This window comes from Acinonyx jubatus, chromosome B2, assembly GCF_027475565.1.
Source record: "Acinonyx jubatus isolate Ajub_Pintada_27869175 chromosome B2, VMU_Ajub_asm_v1.0, whole genome shotgun sequence".
Classification (NCBI taxonomy): Eukaryota; Metazoa; Chordata; class Mammalia; order Carnivora; family Felidae; genus Acinonyx; species Acinonyx jubatus.
In genome coordinates, this window is record NC_069385.1 from 17,313,770 (window position 1) to 17,341,313 (window position 27,544).

Sequence of the window (27,544 nt, forward strand, 5' to 3'; positions counted from 1 at the left end):
CTCCCTCTCTCTCTGCCCCTCCCCTACTGGCGCTCTGTCTCTCTAAGAATAAATAAACATTAAGAAAAAAAATTTTAAATATGAACCAACAGCCATGGATCACCATACATTTCGGAAACGTCTGACATGTCAAAGATCTATATAAACAAAGAGAAAGACTAAACCCAGATTAAGCAGAGAGGATTTAGGAGCTAGATGAAAACTTAAATTCTAGTTAGCATCATTAAGAGATCTAAGACATTCATGCACCCATGCAACAATAGTCTGCTATGAAAAAGGAATTCGAGAAATAGCTCTTATACATTAAGAACATCACTGCTGAAATGAAAACTTCATACATGGGTTGGAACAAAAATTAAGGAAACCTCCTGAATTATATAATGGGAAAGATAAGGAGGTAGGATATCTGAGGACAGGGCTATGAGAAGTAGAAGGTTGGTATAGGATGTTGAATAGCTGAGTAAGAGAAGCTCTAGAAAGAGACAATGGAAAAACTGGGACTCAGGAGGGGATTTCCAGAACTGAAGGGAGAAATAAGCCTTTCAACAGGAGTTCACTGAATATGAAACAAGGATGATTAAAAAAAAACACCACACCTAGACATAACTGTGTCTATATACAGAATATGTATATATACATCTACAGAATATAATGTAACATATATAAATGTATAAAATTAAAATATATCCAATCATGTATGAGTAAAGACTGTGCTGTAGTTTCTTTAGCAGTATTTGCATCGTAACAGTATTTTGTTTAGCCAAAAACAGATTAATTAAATTTTTAGTATTCTGAAATCCAAGGTAATTTTAGTAGTCAAGGAGCTTAAGTATATTTCTATACTACCTGTTCAAAGGGCATTAAATAAATTAATACCCTGAAGTGTGAAGTATGAAGGAAGTGTGAAGGAAGGAACAAAGTTAAAGGAACTATTTCAAGAGCATTTTTGTATTTATAAAAATACTATTACTATTACTTTGTATTTATAAATCGGTATCCCATTAGAGAGGCAACTTTTTTTGTTAGATGAGTCCATTTCATTTCACACTAGGAAAAATTCAGCATTTTAGATTTTTCATTATCAAGTACATCTCTCAACTAAACCTCAAGGTCCTTGAGGGTAAACACTGATTTTGTACCACCTGGTATCTAGTACTAAATGTCGACAATTGTAGGCACTTGATAAATATCTACTACATATATTTTAGTGTCACTAAAATAGTGACAACAATTGACTTTTAATGAATGGTGGAGTAAAATACCAATTTTAGGCCCAAGAGACAGAAATACTGATAAAACAGAAACATGAAATTTATTTTAGAGTTCTCCCTGAATGTTTAGTTTTAGTATTTTTCACTTAACACAGCTGAATACATTTTGAAATCTGGCAAGACTTTTAAGTCGCTCACAATGCAGAAAGGTGGCGTTGTTTTATATGCTAGTTCTGCCTAGGCAATAACCTAAGTGATGTATTTAACACCTCAATCACACACTGACTTTGGTTTCAAAACCTACCTATCTACTTTTAGATATACACACAAAAAAGAGAAGGAATAACAGGTAGTGGAAAAAAACATTCAGTACCTTATAAATCCTCTTTCAGGCAAAACTACATTTTAACATATAAAGGTAATTTAAGCATACAACTCCCTCTTGTGGTTGTTAAAATAAGTATTAGTGAATTCAAATACTGGGGCCCTTAAACCAGTCCTACGGGCATTTTTTTAAAGCAGCAGTTTAGAAAGCTTAGTCTTTACCCAGCTTTTGTCAACTTCCAGGAACGATGGACACAATTTCTTACTCAGCTTTATTGGTAATTAGAAAAACACACTTCAAGTTTCAGATGGTGTTAGCTTTACTAATTTTAGGTATTTAAAAAAAATTTTTTTTTAATGTTTTATTTATTTTTGAGACAGGGAGCAGCAGAGCATGAACAGGGGAGGGTCAGAGAGAGGGAGACACAGAATCTAAAACAGGCTCCAGGCTCTGCGCTGTCAGCACAGAGCCTGGCGCGGGGCTCGAACTCACTGACTGAGAGAGATCATGACCTGAGCCGAAGTCGGCCGCTTAACCGACTGAGCCACCCAGGCGCCCCATAATTTTAGGTATTTTTATAGTGTAAATAACATGTAATTTCTCCAAAAGTTAAAAAAAAAGAGAGATACTGTCTACCTACCATGTTTCAGGCACTGTACAAGCATTACAGAGAGAAGGGAGCAAGTTAGAAGAGATCCCATCCCTTGTGGCACTGACATTCAAAGCACGGTCAGATTTTTTTCTTCTTATGAAATGTGGGTATATGAATTAGTAATGGAAGAAAGAACAGTAAAAATGGTTAACCATAAAATGAACCAAAAATTAATTTTGATTTGTTCTCCTCCCAAATGGGGGGTAAGAGAAAAAAGAAAATGTCTGACTTAAGCTTTTAAAATAACAGCATGGAACGTAGCATACATTCTGAAAACTGCATTTCCATTGTGGGGGGTGGGGGTGGGAAGTAAGAGAAAATGAGGAAGAGAACAAATGCACTTGAGACCTAAGGTGAAGAGATATGGAATCACCACTGTTGTCCCGGAATGGTGATGACAGGGTTGACATTCAAGAAGGAAAAATTGTAATTCTAATTAAGGTATTCACAGTTTTTTTTTTCAACTGCCTCTCTTAAGCCCCACGTAGGTCTCGCATCTGCATAACTATTTTACAAATGGTAAAGCACTAGACAAATGTGCAGCTTTTGTATTATTAACAAATGTCAAGTCTTTATAATTCTTACAGAAAATTCCTTTATCCTACAGTTTTTAAGGGTTTACCCCATCTCCCCCCAAAAGTAGTTTAATTCTTCAGTCATCATTCTTACATTCTGTTTCTTTAGACAAAAAGTTTGACTTGAACTTGTGGGGAAATTACGCGATTTCTCAGGTGCCTACTCTTTTTAATTGGTGCCAGTAAAAAAACTTGCTAAAAAAAAAAAGAGGATGCAAAGTGCATATTAAAAAAATACCTTTGCCACTGGAAAATGTACCAGGTATTTATGGATATAAAGATCTTTGGCTTATTAGAGAGAGAGAGAGAGAGAGAGAGAGAGAGAAATTTGCAACTGGAAATCTGATAGGTACTTACTTCTAATATCTTATATTTTTGTCTGTCATGACAATTTCACATGCCAAAGTCAGTTATGTGCCTAAGTCACTGTACCTAACAAAGTACAATGTCAGCTTCTAAAATAAATCAAAACTGTTCTAGACTGTAACTGTTGACAGCAGAGGTATTTGTTTTATATGCCAATGTATAATTACTGTCACTTATTTAGTGATGGAGTCACAAAAGATTGAGAGATGGCAATTACTTATTAAAATTATGTTTCCTGATGTTTTCATTTACTTTTGCCATTTAAAAAAATTTTTTTAACGTTTATTCGTTTTTGAGAAACAGAGAGAGACAGAGCATGAGTGGGGAAGGGGCAGAGAGAGAGGGAGACACAGAATTGGAAGCAGGCTCCAGGCTCCGAGCTGTCAGCATAGAGCCTGATGCGGGGCTCGAACTCACAGACCATGAGATCATGACCTGAGCCGAAGTCGGACGCTCAACCAACTGAGCCAGCCAGGTGCCCCTACTTTTGCCATTTTTAAAGACAGTTTGAAATCAGATCTTTCAACAGTGCTGAAACTGGGCCTCTAATGTGGGCCACAGATGTAACAAAACTATAAGGAATGATGCCTAACTCCTATGATTAGGCTTCTGCTAGATAAACACTTTGTTGGCCTTTATTTGTGTGTATAAGTAAGATTCTACATATAATTTTACAGCATTAAGATAGAGACACTGTCTAAAACTTCTGTTATAAAGAAAACCAGGGCCTAGAGATGCCAAAAGAGCCTCAAAGAAATACAACTGGATGAACCATTAAAGGAACTGGGGGATGTTTATAGCTTAGAAAAGTTTTGAAGGGTTGCCACAGGAAAGAGAAATGAGTCCAGTTCAGTAGGGTTCCAAAGAATATCACTATAAAGAGAAGATATGTGCAAGATTTCTGGTCTTTTTTCAAAATCTTGGAATGGTGAAAGGCTTTCTAAATAAGACCTAAAACCCAGAAGCCAGAAAGAAAAAAAAAAAGTTGATAAGTTTGAACATATAAAAGTAAGAAACTTTATAAAATAAAAAAATTTATTGACCAAGTTAAGACAACGTCTTAGAAAAAAACAGTAGGTATCTTATAAAAACAGACAAGTTCACAAAATACAAACAGCTTAAAAAATTAACACATGAAAAGGTGCTCAACCTCACTCATTTTCAAAGATGCAAATTTTAAAAAACCCGAGCAATAAATTTTTACCTACCAAACTGACAAAGATGTATTTTTTTTTTCGATCACCTATATCGTGATGATATTCATCACGAGGGAGGGAAGGAGAAAAAGAACATTCTTACAAATGTTGTCAAAAGTGTTCCCCGTTTACAAATATGAGATTATAAACTGGTAGCTAGATAGAGTCTCAAAACTGGCAATATTTTCTGTGATAGTCATCGGTGTCCTTCACCAAATATTTCTGGCTCTCTGCCTTCCAGGTATATACAGTAGAATTATGCCTCCCCATTCTCCAGGAATTAGATGTGGTTACGGGTGGCTGTGCAACTTCCTTTAGCTAAGAGTAACATGTGTCAGGGCAGAAGCTTAAGGAATCAGTGCTGATTTGCTGATTTTCCTTTGTTTTATCTGAACAATCATGGAAACGTGGAATGGCGCTTCCCTCAACCTGGGTCCTTAAGTGAGGATGATATAGAACAGAGCCCACCAGCTAATCTACTGTGGCAAGTGAGCTAGAAATACTTTGGTTGTTAAAGACACGGTTTGTTACTGACGTATAACCAAGCCTAAATGATACATCTATCAAAATTAAAAATACACATATCCTTTGACACATCAGTTCCACTCCTGGTAATCTCTTCTGCCAACATACTTGGACATGGGCATAAATAGGTATGTACAGGATTTTTACTGCAGTGGTTTGTAAAAATAAGACCTTAATGTCTATCTATCAAGAAAGGACTGGTTATGGATTATGGTACAAACTACTGTGCAGCCATTTTTTAACAAAGAGATCTATCTGCACCTGCTGTCATGGAATGCTCTCAAAGTGATAAAAAAAAAATGACAAACACAAAACACAAGATACTATATTTCATTTGTATAAAAATATATCTATATACCTATATACCTTGATTTGCTACATTGCAGTTTCTAGAAGAATGCAAAATGAAATATTTGTGAATAGCTATCAGTTGCCTCTGGCGAGATGAACTTTTCACTACAAACCCTTTTGTTCTGATTGCATTTAAACAAAACAAAGCAAAACAAAACATCAAGTATATGTAGAAAAATACTCCAGTGCAATTTCTATTAGAATCCCAGCTGACTTCTTTGTAGAAATTGACAAGTTTATTCTAAAATTTATATAGAACAGCAAGAGACTGCAAATAGCCAAAATAATCTTGAAAAAGAACCAAGTAGAATTTACAGGTCTCAATTTCAAAACTTACTACAAAGTAACAATGATCAAGACAGTGTAGTACTGGCCTAAAGATAGACATATAGATCAATGAAAAAGAACTGAGAGTCCAGAAATAAACCATGTGTTTATGGTCAACTGATTTTCTATGAGGGTGCCAAGACCATTCAGCGAGGAAAGAAAAGCCTTTCCAACAAATGGTGCTGGGGCATCTGGATAAGCCCCAGGTGAAAGAATGAAATTGGACCCTTACCTCATACTATTATATAGAAATTAAGTCAAAATACATCAAAGACCAAAATACAAGCACTAAAACTACAAAACTCTTAAAAGAAAACATAGGAGTAAATTCTCATGACCTTTGCTTTGGCAACTGATTCTTAGATATGACACTAAAAACAGGAGCAATGAACGGAAAAACAGATAAATTAGATTGCAGCTAAATTAAAAACTTTTGTGCTTCAAACAACAGTCAAGAAAATGAAAAGATAGGGGGCCTGGCTGGCTCAGTTGGCAGAGCATGCAACTCTTGACTGTGGGAATCATGAGTTCAAGCCCCACATTGGGCATAGAGCTTACTTGAAATAAAAACTCACAGAATGGGAAAACATAACTGCAAATCATCAGAGACTTATATTCAGAATACACAAAGAATTCATACAATTCAATAATAAAAAGACAACCCAATTTAAAAAAGGCAAAGGCTATAAATAGGCATTTCTCCAAAGAAAATACACAAATGGCCAATAAACACATGTCGTAATCCTCAACATCATTAGCCGTCAGAGAAATGCAAATCAAAACCACAAAGAAATACAACTTCATAGCTACTAGGATAGCAAGATTCAAAGTCAAATGATGGCAACTATTGATGATGTGGAAAAATCAAAATACTCACATACAGTTGGTGGGAATGCAAAATGGTACAGCCACTTTGGAAAACAGTCTGGCAGTTCCCCAATGGTTAGCCACAGAATTAGTATAGGAATCAGGAATTCTACTCCCAGTATATATTCAAGAGAAATAAAACCAAATGTCCACCAAAAAGGTGTACATGAATGCTTACAGCGGCATCATTCATAATAGTTAAAAGATGGAAACAACCTAAATGTCCATCAACTGATGAATGAACAAGCAAAAATGTGGTCTCCATCTATACAAAAGCACGTTGTTCAGCTGAAAAAAAGAATGCAAGTAATAACATATGCTGCAACATGGATGAATTCTACAACACTATGCTAGGTGAAAAGAACCAGTCATGAAAGTCTCCATATTAGGTAATTCCATTTATTGTAAGAGTCCAGAATATATAAATTTAGAGCCAGAAAGTAGATTAGTGGTTGCTTAAGGCTGAGGGTAGGGGTGATGGGGCAGGCAGCTGATAGCTAAAGGGTGTGGAGTTTCTGAGGTGACAAAAATGTTTAGTATTGGTTGTGGCTATGGTTGTACATGTGACTCTGCCCAAAATCATTGGTTTGTACACCGTAAGTAAGAGAATTTCATGGGTGTAAACTCTATCTCAATAAAGCTACTAAAATGAATAAAAATGTTTAAAAAGTATATTAAAAGAATGAAAGAGATTTGTATAGGCTGAAATGCAATGATCTTCAGCAAAAACTGTGGAGCGTACCTCTCCAGTGTTTATGTCCTACATACGGTAGGTTATGTATGTATTATAAAATCCCACATGTGTGTATTTATGTATGCCATATGTGTATAGTGGGTTCCCGTTACAAAAAGTATGTGTGTGTACGTGTATGATTACAGAGAGAAGGGGGATCAAGACTGCTAGTGGAGGTTACCTCTGATAGTTAAATGGTGGGAGGGCCGGGGGGGGAGACACAGGCAGGTGTTGAAAGGAGACAGATTGTAATCCTATCTTCCTCTTTTGGGGGGGGGGGAGAGTTGAAATTTCTTTTATCATGTGCATATGTTACTGCATAATACTTTTTAAAGAGACCAGTTTAATGCAAGAAATAACTTGCCAAAAGGCAGAACTGTGCAAAGTGGGATTTGCTACCTCGGGAGGCAGCTTCTCTCTCCGCAGGGATTGAAGTACATGTAGAATGGGTTTACAAGGACTAGGGATCATGAGGACTAAGTGTTAACTGGGCAAGTGGGCTGGATGACCTCTGCACAATTGTACACAGTTGTACAATTCTAAATGACTTTTGAAGTCTCTTCCAATCCTGAGATTTCAAATTAAGAAAGGTAGTAAGTCTTGAGACTGGGAAGAACCTATGAGAAGTAGGGCAGATTCAAAACTAATTTAAATTTTATCTCCTCTTGAAAAGAATATTTAGCCCTCTCAATTTTTGTCATGATTAGCATATTTATTGAATATTGTTAAATAGAAAGTGTGATTTGGAGGGAAGCACTGGTTAAAAAAAAAGGACAAGGAATAGCACTGCTAGGAATTTACCCAAGGGATACAGGAGTGCTGATGCAGAGGGGCACTTGTACCCCAATGTTTACAGCAGCACTCTCAACAATAGCCAAATTGTGGAAAGAGCCTAAATGTCCATCAACTGATGAATGGATAAAGAAATTGTGGTTTATATGCACAATGGAGTACTACATGGCAATGAGAAAGAACGAAATACGGCCCTTTGTAGCAACGTGGATGGAACTGGAGAGTGTGATGCTAAGTGAAATAAGTCATACAGAGAAAGACAGATACCATATGTTTTCACTCTTATGTGGATCCTGAGAAACTTAACAGAAACCCACGGAGGAGGGGAAGGAAAAAAAAAAAAAAGAGGTTAGAGTGGGAGAGAGCCAAAGTATAGGAGACTCTTAAAAACTGAGAACAAACTGAGGGTTGATGGGGGGGGGGGAGGGAGGGGAGGGTGGGTGATGGGTATTGAGGAGGGCACCTTTTGGGATGAGCACTGGGTGTTGTATGGAAACCAATTTGACAATAAATTTCATATATTGAAAAAAAAAAAAAAGGACAAGGAATGACACATACAAAGTCCAAAGAGCTAAATTTCATCTTGTAATTTTCCTTATTTGTTTTTGTATTTCAGGTTCAAAGTCAAGGCTACTACTTAACAGTATGATAGGACCATAAATATAATTGGGAAAAAAGTAGTAGGGAATCATTAAAAATGTTTATAACCTTATATATGTAAATTAAAAAAAAATGTTTACTTATTTTTGAGAGAGAGAGAGAGACAGACAGAGAGTGAGTGGGGGAGGGGCAGAGAGAGGGAATCTGAAGCAGGCTCCAGGCTCTGAGCTGTGAGCACAGAGCCTGATGCGAGGCTCTTCAGAAATAAAAGAGAAGAAGACATCATTTTTGGCACCAGTGGTAATCTGGTAAGAGCCTCTGCCTGCTATAACAAAACATAGAAAGCAGGCCTTTCCTCCCATCCCCCACAATGTAAATTAGTTTGAATCAATGAAATGTTTGTTCTTCACACCTAAAGAAGTTGCCAGTATTACTAAAAGCGTACATCTATGAATGCGAGAGGGCACCAGAAAGTCCCAGAATACAGTGAATGATAAAATATTTACTGGCACTTTTCAGAAGTTAGGTACAGTCAGGCAGTATGACTCAAGGGGGAAAACGTAGCTTGTGGCCACACAGTATCCTTACTACTGGCAAGCAATTTTTACTTTAACATTTGTTCTTAGCAGATAGAATAGGAGTCTTCTTTATATCCAGACTTCAAAAGGGCATTTCTCTCTAACCTGAATTTGTCTTTTCTATTGGGCATTCATTTGTGTCTCTGGTTCCTGTAGTACTTTGATAAGGACTCAAGTGTAATTTAATTCCTTTAGCAGTGGTGTTGGTAGACTTGGGTGATGAAATGAGCAGGACCTGGGAAAGTTTCATTAATTTATCCCTTTTTCTTCTCATTCGATAGCAGAGGGCTTATCAATCAATGTATCTTTTATAGACAAAAATTCTCATTTTTGACATGTTTTATTGTAGTATTTTTAGATTTTAAATGTTAGATGAAATACAAATGAAAAAGAATGCATTTAGTGTACCAAATTTATTTATGTATGTTCCGTCCTCAACTTGAGAAAAATATTTTCCTACGACTCTGGTACTTGGCTCAACTTCTCTTTCTATTCTGAAATAGTCTGTTCCAGGAGCTTTAGAGAGATCAATTTCACTGCAGGAGGCAGAGACACTTCTTTTCTCTTTATTACCCATGCCACATAAATCAGAATTCAGGTCTTTTCTTAAAGATCACTATTATTCGGGTCACCGCATTAAGTACCATAGTGAGTGCTGTACTGTATAAACTGTAGAGCGTCAAACATGTATAAGTTAACCTCACAAAAGATACATTTTCAGGAAAGAATAATTTTTTTTTTAAGTTTATTTATTTTTGAGACAGAGAGAGACAGAGCATGAACGGCGGAGGGTCAGAGAGAGGGAGACACAGAATCTGAAACAGGCTCCAGGCTCTGAGCTGTCAGCACAGAGCCCGACACGGGGCTCAAACTCACCGAGATCATGACCTGAGCCGAAGTCGGCTGCTTAACTGACTGAGCCACCCAGGCGTCCCGAATAATCTTTTGATTTGAATAGAACCAAGCCAAAGAAACACGAGATCAAGAATTTTGTCACTGGATGATGCATAAATCTAGGTCAACAGCAGTTCCACACTAAACAGAAAGAAACAAGATGAAAGGGCTGGAGAACGGTACTCCCACCAATCCGGTGCACGCACAGGTAATACAAGGATACGCAGCCACACGAATGTTGTGAAATTCCACATGTATGTACATATGTGCAAAGCAAGCGAGTGCTGTTGTTTCAGCTGTCTGAAGGCTGTTAGTGTAGAGAAGTAATTTGAGTGGCGGATTCCATGGAACCCTGCTATTTGTTACTTGGGTAGGCTCTGGGCTCTCAAACCAGGGCCTTCACTCATCAGCATTTTTTTTTTTTCTTTAATGTTCAGGTGCCTTTTGAAGTCTAGTGCTCCCTATACTTCTTTCTCCAGGGGACTGCTTTATTTTTTCAAGTCGTTTTTCTAATTATATCTGTATATTGTGATTTCTTTCCCTATAGCTGCCTGTTTTTGTTTTACTTATTTTTATTGAGTGATCTTTTAGCTTCACGCTTCTTAAACTGGGGCACATGTCGCCCCCACAGTGGTGAACCAGGGGTTATGTGAAGCTACAAGACAAACTTGAAGCATCTATCCAGAGGGTTTATTTTTAAAATGTGGAAAGAGGTTACAGTGCTGTGGTTTAAGAGTGTGGGCTCCACTGTCAATTTCCTAGGTTAGAATCTTGTCATTTGTCCTTTGGCAAGGTATTTACCCTGTCTGTTTCTAAGTTTGTTAATCTGAAAACAGGAATAATACTAGTGTCTGCTTTATAGTTGGTTGTGGGAAATAAATGGGCATTCAGAAAAGTGCCTAGCACATAGTAAGCTTTCAGCAGGTATTTATTAGTTATTATGTATCTTACTATTAGATTATTCATTTTCCCCTCTCTGAGCAAAAATAAGCAAGGATGGAAAGATGGGAAATGCTGGCATGGAGATTTAGACAGGGAGACCAGGGATAATTTCACTGAAAAGGTGACATCTGAGTAAAGATCCAAAGGGAATTAACTGGATTCTGGGAGAAGAGAATTTCAGACAGAGAACAGCAAGTACAAAGATCCTAAGGCATCCCTTCCATTGTTTAAGGAAGGCCATTGGCAAGAAGACCAATAGGGCTGGAAGTGGTAAGCAGAAGGAAAAGCGATGAGCGATGGGCAGTGGATCACACAAGGCTTCATAGCTTTTACTCTGAATGAAATAGCCATCATATGCAGAAGAGTGATATAATCTGACTTACGTTTTTTAACAGCATCTGTCTGGCTGCTGAGCTGAAAGAAGACCATAAGGAAGCAAGAGTGAAAGCAGGTCGGCTACTGCAATAATCCACTTGAGATGATGGTGGCTCAGACCAGAGTGATAATAATGGGGTGGTAAGAAGAGAGAATTCTTGATACACCTTGAAGGTTAGAGTTGATAATTTTCAGATTAGATGTGAAATACGAAAAAAAGAAGGTGTCAAGGGTGTTTCTGAAGTTTCTGGCCTAATTTAAAAAAAAAAAAAATTAAATTGCCATGAACTGAGATGGGAAAAGTGATTACAGGGAGAGTAAGCTGGAGGGAATATCAGAAAGTATTTCAGACACGGAAAACTTGAGACGGCCAGTAAACATTCAAATGGAGATGTTAAATAAGTAGTTAAATAAACTGGCTTGAAATCCGGGATTAAGTCTAGGTTATGAATTAGGGAATCATCAGCACATAGTATTTATAGAGTCATAAGGCTGAATGAATCACCTAAGGAATGGTACAGACAGAAAAGAGAAGGGGCCCAAGGATTAAGCTTTGAGGCATTGATCCCACTTCTTTGAGAAGTGGAAGGATGAAGAGAGGAGAGATGAGGGAAGGAGGACGAGCAAAGAATAAAAAGGAAGGTGGAAATTTTATAGTACCCTAGAAGTCAAATGAATAAAATGTTTCACTGTGAAGAGGGTGCTTCACTGGTAAATGTGGCTGTACGCACATCAAGGAAGATGAGGGCTGAAAGGAGACAGATAGGTTTTGTAACAATGCTGTCACTCATGACCTTAACAAGAGCTGACTATAGTGGAAAAAATCCTGACTAGAGTAGATTCCAAAGAGAATGAGAAAAACTGGGAGATAGCAAGTTTAAGCAACACTTTATATTCACAATCCAGTTAAATGTGATCATCATGTCTATTTCAATTGAAAATTCCCTTTACCAAATCGTCTCCATACAACAATTTATTCTCCATTTAAGAAATAGCAAACTGTATGAATACAGGAAATCTGCTATTTTGATGGAAGGAGAGAAGGAGAAGGGAGGACTTTGGGAGAAGAGTAAGAATTAAGTATCAGTGGAATAAATAGTGGTATATTAAAATTCATATACCACTGAAACCAAACAAAAATGGTTCCAGTTTGGGGCACCTGGGTGGCTCAGTCAGTTAAGCATCTGACTTTGGTTCAGGTCATGATCTCATGGTTCCTGAGTTCAAGTCCTGCATCGGGCTCTGTCCTGGCAGCTCAGAGCCTGGAGCCTGCTTTGGATTCTGTGTCTCCCTCTCTCTTTCTGCCCCTCCTCTGTCCCTCTCTGTCTCTCAAAAAGTAAACAATAAAAACAAACAAACAAACAAACAAACAAACTGGGTCCAATTTAGTCACAGATATATGGAAAACAAACAGAAGTTTTAGCACAATTTTTAGTGCAATTGGAATCACCCACAGACCTTTGAAAACACACATGTACACTAGGCTTCACCATTCAGAGATTCTAACTGAGCAAGTCTGGGTTAAGACCTGGGCATCTTAATTTGAAAGCTGCACAGGTGTTTATGGAATCTGAAAACACCACAGTCCAGCTTGAGTTGAAAATCACAAGAATCTAATTGCTTGAAACATAAAATAAGCCAAAACAATCAGGCTCTTCTGAGAAACTCAGCAGTGAAATCATTATTTTTAGAATTGTTTTTAAGTTTATTTATTGAGAGAGACAGAGAGACAGAGACAGAGAGAGAGAGAGAGAGAGAGAGGGAGAGTATCCCAAACAGGCTCTGCACTGACAGTGCAGAGCCTGATTAGTGGTTTGAATTCACAAAACATGAGATCATGACCTGAGCTGAAATCAAGAGTCGCAAGCTTAACCAACTGAGCCACCCAGGTGCCCCTATTTTTAGGAATTTTTAAAAGGACAAGTGGTACTAGGGGTAGTAGGTGACTGCGTGGGAGTGATGATATATATAGTACTTTCCTGCCTACAGTACTTGGAACAATTCACTGGGGACACAAAGATGAGTACGACATGTTGTTACTCTAAAGGACTCGCAGCCAATCTACAAATTTACATCAATAGTCAAGAAGACACTTACCCTCCACTTTCTTATCTGAATGAATTTAACAGTTTCCTACTGAAGATTATGTAACTTAAGGGACCAAATAAAATATGTATGACAGAAATTATCTCTACTTGAACTAATACAGATATCATTTAGTATTATGTCAATATCAACTAGTCTATTTCAGAAAAGGATAATCAAGAGAGACAGACTGAAAACTAATGTTTTTATTCACAATTCCAAATAAAAAGAAAGGCTGCGTTCATGGATGATTAAGGGTGACTGAAAGAGACAAATATCTAGAATAGAAATCAAATCTCTTAGTTAAATTATTCTAGGACTTGAAGAAATTAGCTTTTGACATAAAATAAGACGAACAACGTCATATTAGAAAAATGAAAATGCCTTAAGAGTAAGTAGAGAATTCGCCTGGTCGAAGAAGGCAGATTTACTGTATGAATTCACTCATCTCTTACTAAGATGTGTGTTTGTAGAAATTTTAAAGGGCAGGTAAGCATCACCACGGAGAAGAGAATTACCTGAAAAGCAAACATTAAGAAAGAAAACAGACCAGGAGCGCCTGGGTGGCTCAATCAGTTAAGGATCCAACTCTTGATTTAGGTTCAGGCCATGATCTGGTGGTCTGTCAGTTCGAGTCCCGCGTCGGGCTCTACACTGACAGCGTGGAGCTTGCTCGGAATTCTCTCTCTCTGCCCTTCCCCTGTATGCACTCTCTCTCTCTCTCTCAAGTAAGAAAATAAGCATTAAAAAAAAAAAAAGGAAACAAACAAGAGTGGATTGTTCTGAAGTTGTGACAACCCTATCAGTCAAACTTTAACTTACACAATAATAAAACTGAAATTCAAAGCTCATATGAATATTCTCAAAGGTTTTAAAAACAGTATGAGTTGGGGCAACACTTAAAAGATGCAGTAATAATGCTGACAGCCATGTCTACGGTGAAATCCAATATACACCAATAAGCCCACCATGGAAAGTGACCCCACCTTCCGTATTATTACCTTGAGTGTAGGCAGCATCATCAGATCCCATACTCAACTTCCGTGCTTCACTTATTCTATCCACATGTGCTAAAGTAGGGTCCGTGAGGTGCTGAATATTCTCTGTTTCTACATAATGATCAGGATGGTTTAGAAGGTTTGTAAGTTCAAAGGTAGGGGACACCACCCCTGGTGAAACTGCAGGGGGTTTATTAGGAGAAACTGTAATTTTGAAAGTATATTTTGTATTGGGTTGAGTGACCACCACTCGAGGAGAAGTTGCGGAGTTATTGCCTATTGCTCGGCTTTTGGGAGGGTGATGGTGAATAAAGGCAGGACCCATGCTCACTTGCCCAGACATGTTCCTGGAGGCCGCAGATGCTCCGGAGTTTGTGGATATGAAGAGGGTGGGCTGATTCCTCATGATCTGTTCATCTCCTGGGGCGGCATTGGCCGAAATGTAGACCTTAGGTTGACTACGGGACATCATCTCATCAGTATTTGGGGGACTGGCAGCTATGTAAACAGTGGGCTGATTTCTATTTAAGGTCTGGCTGTTGACCGAAGAGGAACTGCTGGAGGTTCGAGGTCCAGAGGAACGCAATTTTGAAGAGCTGTTTCTTTGTGGGGGTTCAAGTTTGATTTCGATCTGGTTTTTTCGAGGTCCTGTCGAAATGTTCTGAATGTTGTATTGGCTATGGGCAGAAGACTGGGAGCTCCCAGATGAATGAATGGTCGGTGGCTGTGGAGTAGTAGGTGAACTGATGGGCATGTAGACGTGAGAGGTCTGGTGGCCTTGCTGGTTTGGCTGCTGGGCTGAGGTATGTGACATAGGATTAGATGCAGGATAAGGAGTCCAGGGGCCAGGCTGTGAAGGCTGATAGACTTGTTGAGGGTTCATAGGATTAAACTGAGATACCCAGCCAGAATGCTGTTGTGTCTGTCGAGCTGTACCACCAGGAGTCGTAATATAAGGCCTAATATAGATAGAATTTCCCTGTGGACTGTTCAGTACAGGGGGAGGTACACCATGTATGTGCAAAGATGTAGGAGTGTTACGACCAGTCTGGATGTTTGGGGCTAACGTCACCATAATGGGATTAAATCTGGGAGTCTGCTGAGAAAGGCTAGATGTTCCTTTGCTGCCTAAGTGAAATCCAAGATGCGGTGCTGAATTTGAAGCACCCGATGCACTAGACATTCCAAAAACGTTAAAGCCTTGAGGAGCTTGAGCTGGTGCTGTCTGTGGCTCCTGCTGAAATAGCTCGTTATTGGCCGGACCACCTGGAAGTTGTCCATCACTAATGCTGTGCGTCAGAGTCCTGCTTCCGTTCACTCGATGTCCTTCTCTCCCATGGTGGTAAACATTCTGCGACTGCAAGTCCAAGTTGAGAGAAGTCATGTGATTGCGTAGGCCAGAAACTCCAGAGTCATCCGAGAAGTTCAAGTCTCCTTCACCATAAAGATACCTTGTACTCTCCTGAGAGAGAACTGCACAGCAGGCATCCAGGTTGTTATTATTCTATAAAACAAAAATAAAAACAGCTTGATGTTAACAACCAGAAGCTCATGCTCACATGCTCATCACTACTAAAATATTACGCGATTAACTAGCGACTAGTTAATACAATTCTAACAGATCTGTTGGAATCTTTAATTTGAGAAGAACTGTTTTTGGTGCAAAGGACGGAATTATAAAAATCCTCACTGCTAACATAATGGAAAAGCTCTCTAGCAATAGCTGACAGCAAACCAGGTCACGGTTCTGTTTTAGGAGCTGTTTTGTAAATAAAATGGATTCATGCAAATACAGTAAAAGTATAACCTAATTAAAAACACGATTTGAATGTTGAACAAAACATAACCACTCGAGTATTATATATTAACTAGATGTCCTGCATTCAAATGCTGTATCAATTGTTTTAAACTAATGACCTTTAAAGAAAATCACGTATGGAGTGTTTAAATATAAAAAGTCCGAAAATTCACAACAAAGTCATCTCAATTCCTTACATGCTTCCTCTTAACCTGTGTAAAAAAACCCCACACATATATAGGAAATGGAAGTTCCAGGGAAGCCCTAGAGTCATGGAGTTCGTATCTCTGCCTTTAGACAGTACCATACAAATCTACTCCACAGAAATGAAAACAAAAACAAAAAAGCAACCAGATTATTTCCAAAGAATCCTCAAGAGACTGACCAATCATTACTCATAAATCATCCATAAAAATATTTACTGAACACCCAAAATATGCACAGTAGTCTGAGCCTGTGGAAAAACTCAATGACCTATAAAACCAAACTTTCCCTAGAAGAGTTCTGGAACTCGATTCGGGAGACAAACCATGGATTTATGAAAAGGTAACATTATTAAAACAGGAGTATGTGCCAAGTGGTTTTGAAGTTCGACAGAGTCAGTACTGTAGGCTACTGTACAAAGAACTGTTATTAAGGGACATGTAGTCTGATGGGTTTTATATACAGTAGGATATGCGTTTATACACGACTTGGATAGGAACAAAGAATTCCAGGTGAAGGGAATGGCAGGAGTAAAGACAGATTTAAGTGTGATCAACAAAAGCATATTTTAAACAAGGTAATTTCAACAGACTTAGTTGGAGCTAAAGGTTTTATTGGAGATTTTAAGAAAAAAAAAGAGATTGAGATTAAATTAGGCATACCTCGTTTTACTGTGCTTCTGTGCTTTGCAGATAGTGTTGTTCTTTTACAAATTCAAAGTCTGTGGCAAGCCTGCATTGAGCAAACGTATTGGCACTGTTTTTCCAACAGCATTTGCTCACTTAATGTCTCTGTGTCACATTTTGGTAACTGTTGCAATATTTCACACCTTTCCATACTATTATGTTTGTTATGGCAATCCATGATCCAGTGATCTTTGGTGTTACTATTATAATAGATTTGGGGTGCCACGAATTCTATGGATGTGCCACGACCCACATCCATAGAAGATGATGAACTTAACCGATAAATTTGTATGTTCCGACTACTCTCTCTCCCTATCCTTGGGCTTCCCTATTCCCTGTGACACAATACTGAAATTATGCCAATTAATAATCCTACGATGGCTTCTAAGTGTTCAACTGAAAGGAAGAGCCACCCACATCTCTCACTTTAAATCAAAAGCTAGAATTGATTAAGCTTAGTGAGGAAGGCATGTTGAAAGCCGAGACAGGCCTCTTGTGCCAGAGAGCTAGGTTGTAAGTGCAAAGGAAAAGTTCTTGAAGGAAATTAAAAGTGCTAACCCAGTGAACATACTAATGATAAGAAAACGAAATAGCCCTATTGCTGATATGAGAAGGTTATAGTGGTCTGGATAGAAGATGGAACCAGCTTCACCATTCCTTTGAGCCAAAGCTGAATCCAGAGCAAGGCCCTAACCTCTCTTCAATTCTGTGAAGGCTGAGAGAGGTGAGGAAGAGGAAGAAAAATCTAAAGCTAGAAGGGGTTGGTTTATGAGGTTTAAGAAAAAAGTCATCTCCATAACATCAAGTGCAAGGTGAAGCAGCAAGGGTTGATATAGAAGCTGCAGCAAGTTATACAGAAGATCTAGCTAAGACAATTAACAAAGGTGGCTACATTAAACAAATTTTCAGTGTAGATGAAGCAGCCTTCTATTAGAAGGAGATGCCATCTAGGCCTTTCATAGCTATAGAGGAGAAGCCAATGCCCAGCTTCAAAAACCAGGCTGACTCTCTTGTTAGGAGGCTAACGCCTCCTAGTGACTTGAAGTTGAAGCCAATGCTCATATACTATTCCCCAAATCCTAGGGCCCTTAACAATTATGCTAAATCTGTTCTGTTTTTGCTCTAAAAAGGGAACAAAGCCTTGATGACAGCCCATCTGGTTACAAAATGGTTTACTGAATATTTGGAGCCCATTGTTGAGACCTACAGCTCAGGAAAAGATTGCTTTCGAAATACTACTGCTGACAATGCACTTGGTCACCCAAGAGCTCTGATGGAGATGTACAATGAGATTTATGTTGTTTTCACGCCTGCTAACATAATACCCACTCTACAGCCCATGGCTTACGGAATCATTTTGACCTTCAAGTCTCATGATTTAAGAAATATGTTTTGTAAGGCTATAGCTGCCACAGACAGTGATTCCTCTGATAGATCCGGGCAAAGTAAACTGAAAACTTTCTGGACATGATTCACCATTCTAGATGCCATTAAACACATTTGTAATTCATGGGGAGAGGTCAAAATACCAACATTAAGAGAAGTGAGAAAGAAGTGGATTCCAGCCCTCACAGACAACTTTGAGGTGGTTCAAGACTTCAGTGGACGAAGTCACTTGCAGATGTAGTGGGGACAGCAGAAGAACTACAATAAGAAGCAGAGCCTGAAGAAGTGACTGAAATGGGTCATCTCATGCTAAAACTAACAGATGAGGAAAAAAAGTGGTCTTTTTGAGATGGCATTTACTGCTGGTGAAGATGCTGTGAAGATTGCTCAAATGACAATAAATGATGTAGAATATTATATAAACTTAGTTGAGAAACCGGTGGCAGGATGTGACGGACTCCAATTTTGAAAGAAGTTCTACTGTGGGTAAAATGCTATCGAACAGCCTTGCGTGCGACAAAGAAATCGTTTGTGAAAGAGTCAGCTGATGTAGCAAACTTCATTGTTTTAAGAAACTGCCACAACCTTTAGCAACCACCTCCCCGATCGGTCAGCAGCCATCCACATCAAGGCAAGATCTTCCACCAGCGCAGAGACTGTGACTCACAGAAAGCTCAGATGATGGCTAGCAGTTTTGGCAACAAAGTGTTTTTTAATTAAGGTATGCTCATTCTCTTTTTAGACATCATGCTACTGCATTAATAGACTACAGTATAAACATACTTTTTATATGGCACTGGGAACCCCCAAAATTCGCTTGACTGGCTCGGTTATGATATTTGCTTTATTGTGGTGGTCTGGAACTACACCCTTAATATTTCCAAGGTATGCCTATAATTGAGGGTTTTGAAAAATGAGTCACACTAAAGTTAGGACCAGATAATAGGCCGTGGGGAGAGCCACTGAACGTGAATGAACAGAGAAGTGAAGACACAGGGTATTTTGGGAGGGTGGTCTGTTGATACTTCATGTGAAAAGGAAAGGGGCAACTTCTGGATAAGACCACCACTGGAAGACATGAAATAAGGACCGTTTGACAGTAGACACAAATTACGAAGGATTACAAATAAACAGTCAACGCAATTTGTCTACAAGAGAGGAAGAGACTTCAGAGAGGTTGCAAGATTAGGAACCTGACAGGAAGAGGTCAGTTTTAGACACAAAAAAGATAAGTAACCAAGTTAAAATGTTTACAGGTGCTTTGATAGGAGATAATACCTTATTAGAGAAAACTGAACTACAAAAGGCATCTTGAAGTCTTGTTAAGAAGTGACAGCCCACAGTTTGAACAGGTAATGCAAAATATAGTGGGCAAGGCTTGACTTATTTCCGCCCTGAAAGCTCAAATCTCTTATGCTGTAAAAATTCTTTTACCCTACTCATAACTTTGAATTGATATATATTAGTTTTTCAAATAAAATTTTAAAAGTCACCACAATCTTTATCAACCAATTACTCACTATAGTTAGACCTTACCTTTTGCCAAACCTAAATGGTGCTTTTTGCTTCAAGTTACCTTTATTGCTGTTCCTAGCAAATTCTCCCTACTAAACCAAAGCTCACAAAGACCCCATCTTCTCGTCTCTTCTCTGCCAACATCCCCAAATTAAAATGTGTCTACTAAATCCAATCCCACACTTCCTTTTTTAAAAGAGATACTCCTATTTACAGTCTTTTCCCTTAATTCTCTTGAGCTCTCAAAAATCCCTTCAATCCTTTATAAAATCTGATTATTTAATATGTTCTAGTCCCAGCTATGTCATAACTCACATGCACTTAGGTTATTTACCCTCTACAGACATCACTTTCTTATCAGAAAAACACTGACAAGTAGTATACTTACAGGGATTTTATAAGGCCATAACAAGATAAAAGGAAATGTACCTTTTATCAAATGTATTAAAAATTAAAACATTAAAAACTAAAGAGTAAATACGACAAACTCATCTATATCATCGTCCATCTGTAAAATCAAAATCTTTTTTCACCCAATGTATATGCCCCAGCTACTCCCCTCACAACGCTAGATCAAGTCTCAGACATTATTTCGCTTTCATCTGTAAATACTTCAATATGTATCTTTTAAAAATAGGGACTTGGTCGCCTGGGTGGCTCACTTGTTTGAGTGTCTCTTGATTTAGACTCATGTCATGATTGCAGGGTCCTGGGATGCAGCCCTAATGCTTGGGATTCTCGCGCTCTCTTTCCCTCTGCCCCTCCCCTACATATGCAGGCACACACACTCTCAAGATAAGATAAGATAAGATAAGATAAATAAAAACAGGGACTTAACCATAATCACAAGGTCCCTATCACACCTTAAAATAATCAATACTTGATATCACTTAATATCTAAATAGTGTTGAAATCCTACGTCATAAATGTCTTTTTAGTTAGCCTGAAGGAGGATCTAACAAAGGTCCACATATTTAATTTGGCTGATATGCCTCTTAAATTTCTAATAATAATTAATCCTCCCGTCTTTAAAAAATTCTCTAGCCATTTGTTTGTTGAAAAACAGTCATTTGTCCAGTAGAATTTGCTATCTAGACTGGATGGGTGCACTCTGTGGTGTCAATATCCCCTGTATTTCATCGTGAATTAGTAGTTGTAACTCTAAGTATAAGCAGGTTCATATACAAATTTTTGGCAAGACTCTTTACAGCGTCTGTTACTTACTGCATCACAAAGGGGGCATAATAATGTCCCCTTGTCCTTTTATGACTTTCAAGCTGATTGGTAGATTCTGATATTATCAGCCTGATACAGCTAATGATTTCTAGCAGTTACTGATGATTGCTATTTAGAATCTTTATTTCATTAGGGATTGCAAAATGCCGATATTTGGGATATCTCAACTGTAAGATTCCTTTTTTAAAAATTTAAAAAAAATATTTAGTTTTGAGAGAGAGAGGGGGGGGGGGGCACGAGCAGGAGAGAGGCAGAGACAGAACGTGAAGCAGGCTTCAGGCTCTGAGCTGTCAGTACAGAGTCTGACACGGGGCTTGAACTCAAGAGATCATGACCTGAGCCAAAGTCAGATGCTTAACTAACTGAGCCACCCAGGTGCCCCTAAGATTCCTTCTTCATGTATTAGCTGCAATGCTTCCTCAAAGAACTTGCTGTCTTCAACTATTTGGTACTCTTTGCACAGAAGAAACAGAGTAAATAATTTCTTTCTCTCTACTGGTTTTTAGAATAATGAATTGGTGTTCTAGCAACCCCTAAAAGTTACTAAGATTTATTTTCAGTATCATCACAAACTCCAGCATCTTTAATGTTTTGATGTTTATCGATTGTGGTCATTCTTATTTGATCTTTAGGCTGGTGGAAAGGACTTCAAGTTGGTCCATGTGTATACATGACATGAACCCAGTAGCCTTTCATAGCTTGTTTTGTCATATGACAAGATGTCCAAGATCATCTTGTACACTTCCTACCCTAGAGGAATCACCTATTTCTCAAAGACGCCCTAGTTACTTTTAGTGGGACTCCATTTAAGTGTAACAAGAGGTGTGGGGTAAGATTCTAAAAGGTTGAAAATCATTGCTTTTTTGTATATATGCAAATCTGCATTCTCTTCAAAGCTACAAAAAGGTCTGACTCATTATTTCCAGTTCCTCTTTCATTTTTCCTCAAGCTTCTTACACAGACCCAGAGATTACAGATAGTGTCAAAATATCCTCTGTGATCATCCTTCTCTAACTGATTCATTCACCCCTTCAACCAATTTACTGAACTTCCTTTAGGCAAACAGAAAGAAATACAATTACTGCTAAGGATCTCCTGGTCTGGTAGAGGAAATTAATGTGTCCACAAACAGAATAAAGAATGATAGGTGTAGGGATAAGGACTATGGGCAGAGGTCACCTGAGAAGACTTCACCTAAGGATATGTATGGTACTTAATATTAAGTCTTACAAATACTAAATAAACACTACTTAATGCATTACTGTTAGAATAACAAATTTTAAACTTATAGATTCAATTGTCATTTTAAGAGAACTGAAAAACTCAGTTAAAAAAAAGGAAGTCAGAGTGTTAACGATGCAGTATTTTTACACCATTCTAATATTTAATTAACAAATATAAACTTTAAAGATATGAATTATACCTGCTGATCATATTGTCATCTTAGAGAATCCACAGCGCAAGGAAATGATACAGGCAGTTCCAAACAGGAATCTGAGCAGTCAATAGAGTCAAGAAAAGAACAGTAGATATTTCTGTCCTTAAGAAGCAAGATGTTTGGGGTGCCTGGGTGGTTCAGTCAGTTGAGTGTCTGACTTCGGCTCAGGTCATGATCTCGTGGTTCGTGAGTTCGAGCCCCGCATCGGTCTCTGTGCTGACAGCACAGAGCCTGGAACCTGCCTCGGATTCTGTGTCTCCCTCTCTCTGTCCCTTCCCCACTTGTGCTCTGTCTCTCTCTCAAAAATAAGTATTAAAAAAAAAAAAAAAAAGAAGAAGCAAGATGTTTAAGAGCATGTAAACACAGTGGCAGCATGGCATGATCCTTTGACGACTAATTTCTTATATTTTCTTCACCGTGTTTTTTTCCATCGAGGAAAGTTCTGAACCAGTGTATTTATTACAGGGAGGTTCCCTCCAGAGGAAGGACAGAAGCCTACCCAATTGGGAAAGGGACAGCAGCTCCCAAAAGAAGAGGCTGTTACCAAATAAGAGATGTTTAGAAGTACATTTAGAGGTAGCTAAATTTACTTTTACAGTTTAAAAATATCTCCCCAAATTTGGGAAGATGTGCACCCTAGCTGTGCTTTCAGAGGAGCTCTCCCCATCCCTTTCTTTTAACATTTCTTGTTCTAGCACATACAAATTACATTATTTGGATGCCCGGAATGATCATCAACTCAATTTAGAAGAACGTGATCTGTCACATGGGTAATTTGCAAGCAAAACCGATTTCATTTCAGTTATCATTAGGTGTTAGGAAGCTTGCCTTTGGGCAGTTTGCTTTGTGAAACCAGATTAACATGGTAAAAGTGTTACTACAGGGCGCCCAAAAGGAATTCAAAATCATTTATTTTCTATTTTTTGGTAAAGTTGAATACATGCTTACTGACTACATTTTTAAAAAATTGGCAGTTCTTTCGTATCAAGTCTTAAAACATTTTATTGAAGAAATTGTGTTATTTTTCTATTTTTCAATGACTTACTGAACTCTCTCAGCATAGGGTTATTTTATTATCTCTCAGCATAGCATTATTTTATTACAAAAGTCTATTTGAAAAGTTAGAAAGAGGTACCTGGATTCTAGGGGGAAACACTCCCCACTATCTCTGCTCCTCCCCATATTTTCTTTAACTTCTGACTCCACTCTTAGTGGATTACTGATTCATTCACCAAATATTTATTATAGGTCTTCTACTATTATTATTGTTATTAGTAATGGCTGCCAAAATTTATTAAGCACTTCCTATGATTCAGGTATCCTACTGGTGGTTTTACTTTCTTTATCATATTTAATTCACTGTTAAGTTTTTTATTCCCATTGTATAGTTAGGAAAATGAGGGCCAGAGAGGTTAATTAAATTACTGTTAGTAACTGTCAAAACTTGAACTCAAATCTGTTTATCACCCCAAACATGTTATTTTTTGATTATTTATTTCAAAATTTTATTATTTATTTACTTCCCCCCAATTTTACTAAGGTATGATTGATAAATGAAAACTGTATATATTAAGGTTGTACAATGTGATTTTTTTAAAAGGTGTACAATGTTATGATTTAATATAGTTATACATGGTGAAATGATTACCACAATCAAGTTAATCAACACATTCACCACTTCACATTGTCTCTGTCTCTGTGCATTTTTTTAGTGGTGGTGAGAACACTTAAGATCCACTCTTTTTGCAGATTTCAAGTATACAATACAGTATTGTTAACTCAAAACATATGCTCTTAAACACTATATTATAGAAAGAGCGAGGCATGTTCAGAGAATTCCAATCAGCTGAGGACGTCTGCAGCATAGGGTGTGAGGAGGAAGGACTGGGCAAGAGACCAGGCTGCAGAAGAAGGCAGGATTCCAGATCACAGGCCTGGTATGCCCTCTTCGCAATATATGAACTTTATTCTGAAGGGTATGAAAAAACAATCATGAGGTTTTTAAGCAGGTAAAAACATGATGAAATCTGCACTTAGAAAGACACGTTGGCAGAAGTAATAAGGAGGACTGGAGAGACCAAAACTGGATTAGGCTACAGGCAGGTAGAGCAATTAAATGCACAGATAAAAGGTGACAGGAGTATGAACAAAATGTAGTCACTTGTATCAAGCAGATATCGAGCCTTTAACAATTTCATACAATTTCAAACTTTTAAATTAATTTATCAAGAGAAAGTATGTCTGAGCCCAAATTACTTTTTTCTATCTCTATTTTTAACAAGCTTGGAAAAGCAGTTTTTGATGGAGAGATTTCCAGTTTAATCAAATGAGAAGGCACAACTGTCACCAAATATTTAGAATTATGGATTTCTAAGATTGTACACGCAAGAAAAATGCAAACATTTATTAGATGGTTAGTGACAACTGGAAAACCTACAGATTAAATTAAAACATATAAAAACAAACTTCTGTCTTTAAAATTGGAACCTGAGGCACTGTTGAAGTCAAATTCCTTCATTTCACAGACAAGCAAACTAAAGTATAAAGAAGGCATATTACTTGCCAAATGCGCTTGGGGTGCTCATTTAGGATCAGAACCCAAGTTTCCTGACTCCTTATTTAATGATTTCCTGACTCTCATATGAAGATCTGGAATTTTTAAAAAGTGCAGGGGAAAAGTGAAGCGAGCTCAGAGTAAGTATGGACCATGTATCAGGGCTTTATACTGGGCTCTCATTTAGTCCTCACGTCTACTTCACAAGGTAGGTACTACCTGTATTCCATAGAGTCTAAACACCTCGTTAAAGGCCACACGGCTATCAGACACCAAAGTTCATTTCTTTTCATCGGAGCACACGGGTGCCAACAGGAAGATAAAAGAGTTTTCTTCTAATTAAAAAAAAAAACAACAACCCAGGTTTGTATGAATGAATGCAGAAATCATTGCACACTGACCTGTAACATGCACCTGGATACAACAACTTCAGGTACTTCAGGGAATTTTTGTCGCAGGTCATGTAAAACCTGAAAATCAATTTGGTGGCTTCCTTGGGCCATTCGTATATTGCCTGATCAGGACTATTTGTACAGTAGGCAATTCTAGGCCTTAGTGGAAATAGTACTCATCTCTTCTGTCCAAGCATTTTCTGTGAAAGAAAGAAAAAAATTTTAATGAGAACTGATTAGAGAATGAATATTGTTGTGGATTTAAAATTTCAATACACAGGGCACGTGCTTTAGTACCTAACATTTAATATACGTTATCAAAATATTATTTAGTCCTACAATGTTTTCCATGTAGTTATACTGTCTTTTCAATTTATAACTCCTGATGTCAAACTTTTAGATTGTTTAATCCCTATTTGTATGCCTTATAATGGCTGTGCCAAAAGGCATTTAAGAAATTATTGTCAAGGATGTCTTCCCTCATTCTTCTAAACGGGGAAAATGAGTAACATTACTGACATTTTTCTTAATAATTAGAAGAGAATCTGAGGTGAGTTATCTTATTTACTCAAAATTTTTAAAGTTTGGAACCTGATAAAGTTTGGTTCTAAAAATGACTTTGCATGCTTTGTCTAATAATGAGCTATATAACCCAATACATTTTCTTAATTTCCAGATATACTTAATCCTTAAATGTGTAATGAATTCATTCTCAGGGGATCAGTGGCATTTTATTCCCTCTGTTTTAATAAAATCAGTATTTTAAAATATACTATTACTTGAGGCTCAACCCCAAAGGTCTGGATTTAATTGGTTGGGGAGTGGCCTGGGCATATGGATTTCTAACACTTCCCCAAGTAATTCTAAGGTGTGGCCAAAGTTGAGAACTACCTACCTTCTTTTTATTCCTAATGGAAACCACGTTTAATTTTGAAAGCCCTTTTGGCATATAAATAGTATGTAAGTATATTAAACCTAAATAACATGAAAATATTTAAATATAATGCTATTTGTGTGATCATGTCATTTTATGATAAATTTAACAATAAGACAATCTCTTTGAAACAGGTTTCTTATCTGTAGTATTTCTCATTTAAGCTTGCTAACTAACATAAGCTTAAAAAATACAAATCTATAAACTCCATCAATATAGGAATTAGGTCTCTTTTGTTCCCTTCATGTAGCTAGCACTGTGTAAGCACTGTTCAGCATAACAGTAGATATTAAAATATTTTTTATTAAATTTAGTTATGGTAGAACTTCTGAGTCTTCCACAGAATATATAGACATCATGCACAGTAAAGCCTTTTAGCTTTTTATTATCATTTAATTAAATTCCTTAATTGTTTCGTCTATGTGATTTTAGCTCAGTTATGTCACACAGGTAAAAATTACAATGGGTTATAGGAGAAAAGAGGAGTACTGAAAATTAGTAAATGGTATTTTAAAATAGCTTAAGGGGTGATAAATGAGCTACAACACTGCTCAACTTGAGCTAGCCTCCCTTGACTTCACTCCAGCCATCAGCTCATTTCTCTGCCCCTTCCCTCTTCTGGGCTAAAACTCCTGGAAAGGAAGGGTTGTTTGTACCTAAGTGTCTTCCCTTTCTCCCTCCTAATCTCTTTTAGCCTACACAATCAGGCTTTCGCAGTTTTTCTCCACTGAAACTATACTTCTCAAAGCTGCCGCAGGCCTGCAGGCTGTCAGACCTCATAAGCAGTCCCCAGTCCTCATCTAACCACAGCTGAGGACCCAGTCAACCAATCTCCTCCTTTGAACAAGTTCCTCACTTGGCTTCTGAGGTTTCTACTCTTCTGGTTTTTCCCCTACCTGCTGGCAGCTCCTTCTCAGCTTTGTCAGATCCTCTTCCTTTCCTGCACATCTAGATGTTGGTGGACAATGGAGTTCGATCTAGGGTTTCTTTTCAACTATACCTACACTCC

The 27,544-nt window shown here is 37.8% G+C and overlaps 1 protein-coding gene and 1 long non-coding RNA gene across 9 annotated transcripts in view; one reads left to right on the plus strand and one right to left on the minus strand.

The window, feature by feature from the left end:
- Positions 1–27,544, minus strand: part of TAB2 (TGF-beta activated kinase 1 (MAP3K7) binding protein 2) — a 90,885-nt gene that overhangs the window by 22,086 nt on the left and 41,255 nt on the right. For 4 of the 6 annotated variants that reach the window (XM_053222120.1, XM_053222119.1, XM_015085427.3 and 1 more), the window contains 2 exons: positions 25,611–25,801; positions 14,396–15,896 (listed from right to left, as the gene is read on the minus strand). In XM_053222120.1, coding sequence (XP_053078095.1) covers positions 14,396–15,896; positions 25,611–25,712 — 1,603 coding nt within the window. In that variant the 5' untranslated portion in view covers positions 25,713–25,801. The remainder of the gene's footprint in view (positions 1–14,395; positions 15,897–25,610; positions 25,802–27,544) is intronic. The other 2 variants (XM_053222123.1, XM_053222122.1) reach the window with 1 other exon arrangement.
- LOC113598637 (uncharacterized) overlaps positions 2,487–27,544 on the plus strand; it is a 39,297-nt gene continuing 14,239 nt past the window's right edge. Inside the window, exons 1-2 of one of the 3 annotated variants that reach the window (XR_008298279.1) lie at positions 2,487–2,629; positions 11,330–11,450. This is a non-coding gene — a long non-coding RNA (uncharacterized LOC113598637). Of the gene's footprint in view, positions 2,630–11,329; positions 11,484–27,544 lie in introns of all 3 variants that reach the window. The other 2 variants (XR_008298277.1, XR_008298278.1) reach the window with 2 other exon arrangements.